Source organism: Asterias amurensis, chromosome 8 (genome assembly GCF_032118995.1).
Source record: "Asterias amurensis chromosome 8, ASM3211899v1".
NCBI classification, from domain to species: domain Eukaryota; kingdom Metazoa; phylum Echinodermata; class Asteroidea; order Forcipulatida; family Asteriidae; genus Asterias; species Asterias amurensis.
In genome coordinates, this window is record NC_092655.1 from 14,180,806 (window position 1) to 14,188,227 (window position 7,422).

General features: G+C 37.6%; 1 protein-coding gene across 2 annotated transcripts in view; it reads right to left on the bottom strand.

Moving 5' to 3' along the window:
• LOC139940574 (G protein-coupled receptor kinase 5-like) overlaps positions 1 to 6,691 on the bottom strand; it is a 100,096-nt gene extending 93,405 nt beyond the window's left edge. For both annotated transcript variants that reach the window (XM_071936895.1, XM_071936896.1), the window contains exon 1: positions 6,264 to 6,691. In XM_071936895.1, the coding sequence (XP_071792996.1) occupies positions 6,264 to 6,315 (52 nt within the window). In that variant the 5' untranslated portion in view covers positions 6,316 to 6,691. The remainder of the gene's footprint in view (positions 1 to 6,263) is intronic.
• Positions 6,692 to 7,422: the final 731 nt, after the last annotated feature.

The following is a 7,422-nucleotide window of genomic DNA, read 5'->3' on the forward strand; positions in this document are numbered from 1 at the left end:
GGCCCTACATGTATACTCTGCTCGTCTTCAGGGGAAAAAAATATTTCTACAACTACAATGTAGGCAAGCCTGTATGCTTCGTTTTTGAAAGGGCTAGGCATTTTCTCCGTTGTAATGTACATGTAAAGGGGACCCTATGAGAAAATCGTAAATTTCTATTGAAGCACTTCAAGGTCACCAAGGCAATGACCAGGACCCAATGAAATAAGCTAATTACATTCAAGCATGCGTACAGACCCTATTGGCTGGCAAACGCCATAGAGTTGTGCACTAAGCAGACGCGCATTTGCGTCTGCGTCACGCAGCCATTAGCCGTGTACAAAACAGCGCGATGTTCCCTCATTTTGCCAACCAAAATGTTAGTGCGCATGCGCTATGTGCAATTAGCATATTTAATGGGAAGGGTCTATTTCATAGAGCTGCTTTGGCACAAAATTTTGTGGACACTATTGGTAATTGTAATTGTCAAAGACCAGTCTTCTCACTTGGTGTATCTCAACATATATGCATAAAATAACAAACCTGTGAAAATTTGAGCTCAATTGGTCGTCGAAGTTGCGAGATAATAATGAAAGAAAAAACACCCTTGTCACACGAAGTTGTGTGCGTTTAGATGGTTGATTTCGAGACCTTAAAATTCTAAACTTGAGGTCTCGAAATCAAATTCCTGGAAAATTACTTCTTCCTTGAAAACTATGTCACTTCAGAGGGAGCCGTTTCTCACAATGTTTTATACTATCAACCTCTCCCCATTACTTGTTACAAAGTAAGGTTTTACACTAATAATTATTTTGAGTAGTTACCAATAGTGTCCACTGCCTTTAAGCAAAAAAATCCTTGCTTAGTAAAATCAGATTACCGGCCAAGACTCCACTCAATTGTTATGCTACATGTAAGTAAACAACAGCTAAATACCAGTCACAAGCAATGTATACATGACATGATGAAATTTAGGCCAGTAACATGTGAAAAATAAGCGAGCTATTTTCGTGCTTAAAACCAAATTTTTTGCTTTTAGCAGCTCTGAAATTTGCCCCATGGGGCATGGAGGCAATCGCCTTTGTTGCCTCCATGAAGAATCAGGCCTGATATAGGTTTAATAGGATTAATCAGCCCACTCCTTTGGTCACACAACAATGCATGACTTTTAAACACAGTCCCAAACACACCTTGACATTGTTGTTTACATCTACAGTCTGCAAGTTGTTTATCAATAAGACTTCCCTTTCTAGTAAATATAAAACCACATGCTTAACCACAAGAACTGACTCATTCATGGTGAATTGTCCAACAGTCTACCCTCAATTAAAGTTTGCTTGTCTGCTGAAATTAATAAGTAGGCCTACATTGTACATAGTATTGTAAAACTGGTCCACAAGTTATGTACAGTAAAATGGTAGCTTATTGTTGATAGAGGAAGTGGTGTACTGACTAGGGGCCTTTTTGAAACCACGGCTTCGGCTTTGGATTTGGCTTCAGGCTCCGTTCTCTCATCTGAAGCCCTGAGCGCATACTCAAATGTACGCCTTGTTGTTGAAACAACCGCAGGGCCAAGCTAGCCTGAGCCGATCCAAAGCCAAAGCTGTGGTTTCTAAAAGGGCCTAGGAGTACATGTAGGAAGAGAGTCCGTGATGTAAATGTTATGTTATTGAACAAAATTATGTAAATTTTTCTCTTCATTCTGGGCGTATCAGCTCCTAATGTTGACATGTAATCACTGTAATGCAATCACTATAATGCAGTTATTTACATTGTAGAGGATTGACGATTGCAAACAACATCAGGCCTACAGTGTACATCTTCAAGGCTACACTAGCTGTATCATGCATTAAAAAAAAAAATTAAATGTAGGCCTACTCATAAAAAACATCAACTATGGAAAGGTAAATATTATGTCATTTAGAATCTCCCAATCTCTCTTACATTTTCTAATGTATCGATCCAATCTATCGACAATATTTACATACATGTTGCAGGTATACTACAATCCCGGCCATATCTCGTTGGGCCCCCCTGCCCCCTTTCAATGTTGGTTCCAATTGCCGATTGTGTTCTGAGTTACAGTCAACATTGAGCGGATAGCGGGGGGCGGGGGGCGGGGGACAAATGTTTTGAATGTGAATGGGAAGTGCACAGGGAATTGTTTATACAACGTTAGGAAAGGGTGGCCCAAGCATTTTGGCCGGGATTGTAGTACCAAAAAACACATACAAAAATGCTTCAAAGGTACATGTTGGGTCATACTTCAGAAGTGACCGCGCAAAATTTGTGTCATTTCTATCCAACAGCTTTATACTTGTTATGGTAATTTGGTTGTAAGCATCTTACAATGTATGGTATTATTTCATCTTATAATGCCCCCTGTTTATTATAAATCAGTAAAAACAAAAAATTGGATCTGAGAAGCGATTCATGCACGAATCCTTCCTCAGATTTCTAAGGGTTGGTGTCCGTTCGTGAATGCTGTGGCCAGAGTTGCAGTTGGGACCCACTTTCACCTCACTAAACGTGGATGGATTCTACATTCATGTGAAAATACAGTGACAGTCTTTTGCTGTTTTGTCAACAAGTAGAGACTTCATTCAGCTGAAACTTTCACAGGTGACTTTTATCTTCCTTTTTAATTTTGCATGTACATCAAAGAGCCCTACAAACCAGTCAATGTGCAAACCACTAGAATAATTGCATCCGTTTCAACACAAGTGCAATCTAAAATGTATGTTCTCTGAAAAATAATGTTTCTCAGCTGCGCACGAGCCTCAGAACAAGTCTGCAATAAGGAGGCCCCCCCCAAAAAAAAAAAAAAAGTAGTACACATACTGTGTAGAAACTGAGTTCACACTCCAATCTCTCAATTTCATCTATCACATTATTGAAACACCACAGTAATTGATGATACATTGTGTATCATTTCACACTTGACGGACAGATACAGTGTCAAACCACATTGCTTGTGTGATATTCATCCATGTAAACTTTGCATAGGGTGCAAGCACTCAATATTGCAAATTATCAATATTTCTTTGTTTTTAAAGTATTAGTTAAGCATGCGATAATAGTCATGTTACTCTTGAATCATTGAGTTGGATTTACATCACTGGCTTGATGCTTCATTTTTATCATTGAGTAAGTCCTCCATGGTATATTGAAAGGGCAAGGGCACCAATACGTTTTGCTTTAATCCTAGATGAGGTAATTGTAAATTTCTATTGAATATTTGCAGCGGGCACCAAGACAGTGACCAGGGACAATTGCCTTTACGACACATCAAGTGTGCATCATTAAACTACATGTATAATGCAAGTACTGCCATCGATTTCACCAAACTCATCCTACATGTAACTTACATAATGTACATACGTATCATTAATCTTAGGACTTAGGACGAGTTAAGTTCTGTATCCTTAGACATTAGGACACATTGAACCCATCCTAAGTTAGGACGAGTTACTAGTCCCAACTCGAGATACACCATGTAGGAATTATCCTAGCATTTCATGAAATAGGCTGCTGTACACTTATAAAGGTTTGTACAACCAACTTTGTAAGCAAAATAAATGATCTTCATTTCCTTGAAACAGGAAGTGGTTCAACCTTCTGTGTAAAAATGGTTTTTGTAACACGATTACAATGCGGAGTATAGATGAAAATGACAAAGTGCTGTGTGTTTACAAACACACACTGCCTCCACATGTCAGTACAGGGAGACTCAAGTAAAGTAATAGCTAATTTAACAAAAAAATCAAAAAAGTACAATTCAGACTTTATAAATGCACAAAAAAAGGGGAAGTGGCCAACCACATTTAATCTTGGTACATGTATGTAAACTGTTGAGAGGGAATTGGTCGATCAGCTGAGAAGTTTCATTCCTTAAAACTATCAAAACTCACTTAAATTCTTATCTCTGTAATAAACCCAATCTGCAGCTTGTTGACTTCTAGGCCTATTGATTAATTGATTTCTGTAAGCTTCCTTTTATGGCTTAGGCCTACTATTTTGATTACATTGTACATCTACCTTTCTCATGTACATGTAAATAATTTCTGCTTGTTGTGTATTCCTTTTGTCAATTTTTATCTTTCAAGTATTTCAAAGTTGTTGCCCTGGTTTTATTTAATGGTCTGCCGCAAAGACAACAAAACCACAGCGCTTTCCTTAGAAATATACATGCAGTATACATATAGCATCAATAGCATCTTGTTTCGAAGTTATAATGCTACACCCATGGTGTTAGACAAATGGGGTGTCTGTGTGTCTCTTGGACACCCTATTTTAAATTTGGACATCCTGTTTTATCTGTCATGTATTGTAGTACACGTGAACAATTTGGACATGTATCCAGTATTTCAACTTCTAGCAAAGTTGGACACCCTTTTACAAAATCCTGGCTGCAATTCATGTAGCATAGTGTTTCACACATTTTGAACACAAATCAGTCTGCCAAACTGTCTTGGTGCAAATGCCAAAACAAAAGTTATAAATTTGTGCCACATGATGATAGTCGATACAGGAAATGAATAAACATCATCAAAATGATGACTAGAAGAGAAATGTGGTCCACAGAGAAGGTCATGAACAGTTTATACAGAGAAATAGTCTGCAAATTGTTTACACACACATCATGTGTGAAGTCAGCCAATTTGTCGACTATCAACATCTGTTTAGACGTTTTGGCATTTGATGTGGTTCGTTTCCCCAAGAAAATAAGGTTGAGAAAACTGACTTGATGGCACCCAAAAGCATCAGCTCATTCAGCAATCACTGGCTCAATTTGTTTGGTGGGAGTTTTTTTAGGCGACCGCAAAAAAAATACAAATTCACTTGTGTTCATACTTTCACTTCTCTTTGGACACCACTGTCTCTGGTCTGCCATTGATTTCACCAAACTCTTCCTAACTTAGGATTAATCTTAGGACTTAGGACGAGTCTCAGCCTTGAACTGTAACATGTAAACCTTAAGATCAATCCTAAAATAGGACTAGAATACTCAGCAGTCGATTTCACCAAACTCCTCCTTACTTAGGATTAATCTTATGACTTTAGGACGAGTTCCGTATCCATAGACTTTGCGACGCATTGAACCCATCCCAAGTTAGGACGAATTATTCGACTTTACTCGAGATAGGATTAATCCTCTGTTTCATGAAATCGGCTGCAGACCACATGTAACTCAAACGTTTCATGAAATCTGCTGCCATTGTTTTTTTTTGTTTTTTTTAACAGATTGTAATACCTTTACAAATCAATTAAAATATGGAGAGCAACAGTAGGTCAAACTTCAGGTAAACTTAACACAAAAGGCAAATGTACAGCTCATTTCTCATGTAAAATGTGACACTTCATTCACATTGTTGTTGCTACTTGCAGCAAAGTACTCAGACAGACCCATTCTGCAACTACTACAAGGATGGCTTTACGAAGAAACCTTGCCTGGATTAGTAACCTTGGATTACTGGCTTATGTCCACATCTGACCACCATTATTATTCCATTCATTGCCAAATACAGTAGCTCTTGTTTTCTGAGAATACGGTTTATGTTTTGGTCATATGAGTTTCAATGCGGGAGATGAATTGGTTAACAACTTGCTTCGCCTAAATTATGCAGTTTGGCAGGTTTTTTTCCCACAACACAGTCCATTGGCATTGGCACCACGAGCATGGACAGTGTGGGTCATTTTGGATAACTTTCCGTATGGCGCCAACACTATTTCACTCATTTTTACAAAAAGGGATTGAGGTAAATTAGAAACTATATTATTTCATATTAAATGAAAAAGTAGTGGCGCCATACGGAAACTTTTCTGTCATTTTTAAAAAGGATTGTTACCCCTAGCAATAGCTAAGCCGTAGAGATAGTCGAATTTTGTGCTAAAGCAAACCATCCTTCCTCCATGAGCAAAACAAAGCAATCAATCAATCTAATAATTCTAAGCAAAACACTAAAACTCTCTCGAGTTTTGTATTGGCACAATTACAAATCTTTCCCCATACAAATCCAAAAATGTCAAACAGGATTAACTGACCATGGATGGATAGACGTGTATGAATTCCTTTGAATTGAGGTGCTATGAACATGATGAATGACAGTTCGGGTTTTAAACACAGTTTCGCCATTTTTTGACATTTGACAGATTTGACATTTCAAAATGTTGTCGAAATTAAAATCAACAAACAAAAACTATTCGTTATTTTTACCACAAAATACCCATTCCAATCACACACCAAATTAGGACATTATTCTTTGTAAATAAAATATACCAACCTTCACGTGCTTTCAAATAAACAGTGTTGGCCACAATATTTTCTAACTCCATAACATAAGTCCCCTACGCCTGGGGCGCGATAGTCCTCGGTCAGTGTGCTGGCTAGTCGGTCGGCCGTGCGTGAGAGCCGTCACAATTTCTCTGGGTGTGGTGGTCCCGTAGCTAGCCGTACGTCGTCGTACGTCCTCACGCTAGCCAAAAAGGAAGCAAATCTTTCGTGAGGTATTAACTCGATTTTCCAATGGTGATAACCACTATCTCAACTATCCATAAGAATGCTGGAGACTCAACACATGGTATCATACATGATACATTACATTATGCGGGGTGTTAAAGTCGTATATTGCCGGTCGAATCTGTAATCAGAGTTACAAAATCCGTACTATTTTTGCACAGTACGATAAATAATGACTGTGTAAAAGAAATGCATTTTTTACGCACACACACATTTTGCGTGCACACACACACAATATGGCTGGTTATGGACGGTTCCATTTTCTAACTGCGGGGGGTTTTAAGTGAAGTCCTACATTCATGTTTTTAGTCGACCGCAAAGGTTTCTAATTTATGATAAAATGCCGCTGATAATAATGGAACAAAAATCCATCATTCATTAATGCAAATCCATCATCAGACAAAAGAAGCAACGTGAAACTGTTATTTCTTGACTTGACCAATTATGATGACAAAATTTAAAGATAATAAACGTCACTATTTTGTTTACATTCATCAAAATAATCGTTTGAGGAATTGGTCCATGGTTTTTCCTAAACATGTTTTTAATTACTTGAATTTTATGAGTGCTCAAGATAGTAAAAGTTTTACATGTGTTAATATTTGTGTGTTTGCTACGTGAGACAGTTTGTAAATTAGACACCAAGATCATCTTTGTGTGAAAAACATGGGATAATATGCAATAACAATTATTTGTTTGTAGTGGTAGTCATTCAAGCATAACAAAATTGAATTTTTCTTAATTTCGTTCTTCAAAACTGTGCCATTCGTTTAAAAAAAATCTATTTCAGATTTATGGTTAGAATTTTGTAAGTTTTTATATCAAAAACATTGCCTTAAAACTAAATAATAAGAAGGTGCCTTTTGTGCTACTGTTATTTTGTTTGTTGTTAACACCTTGACCTTTGAACAACCCATCCGACT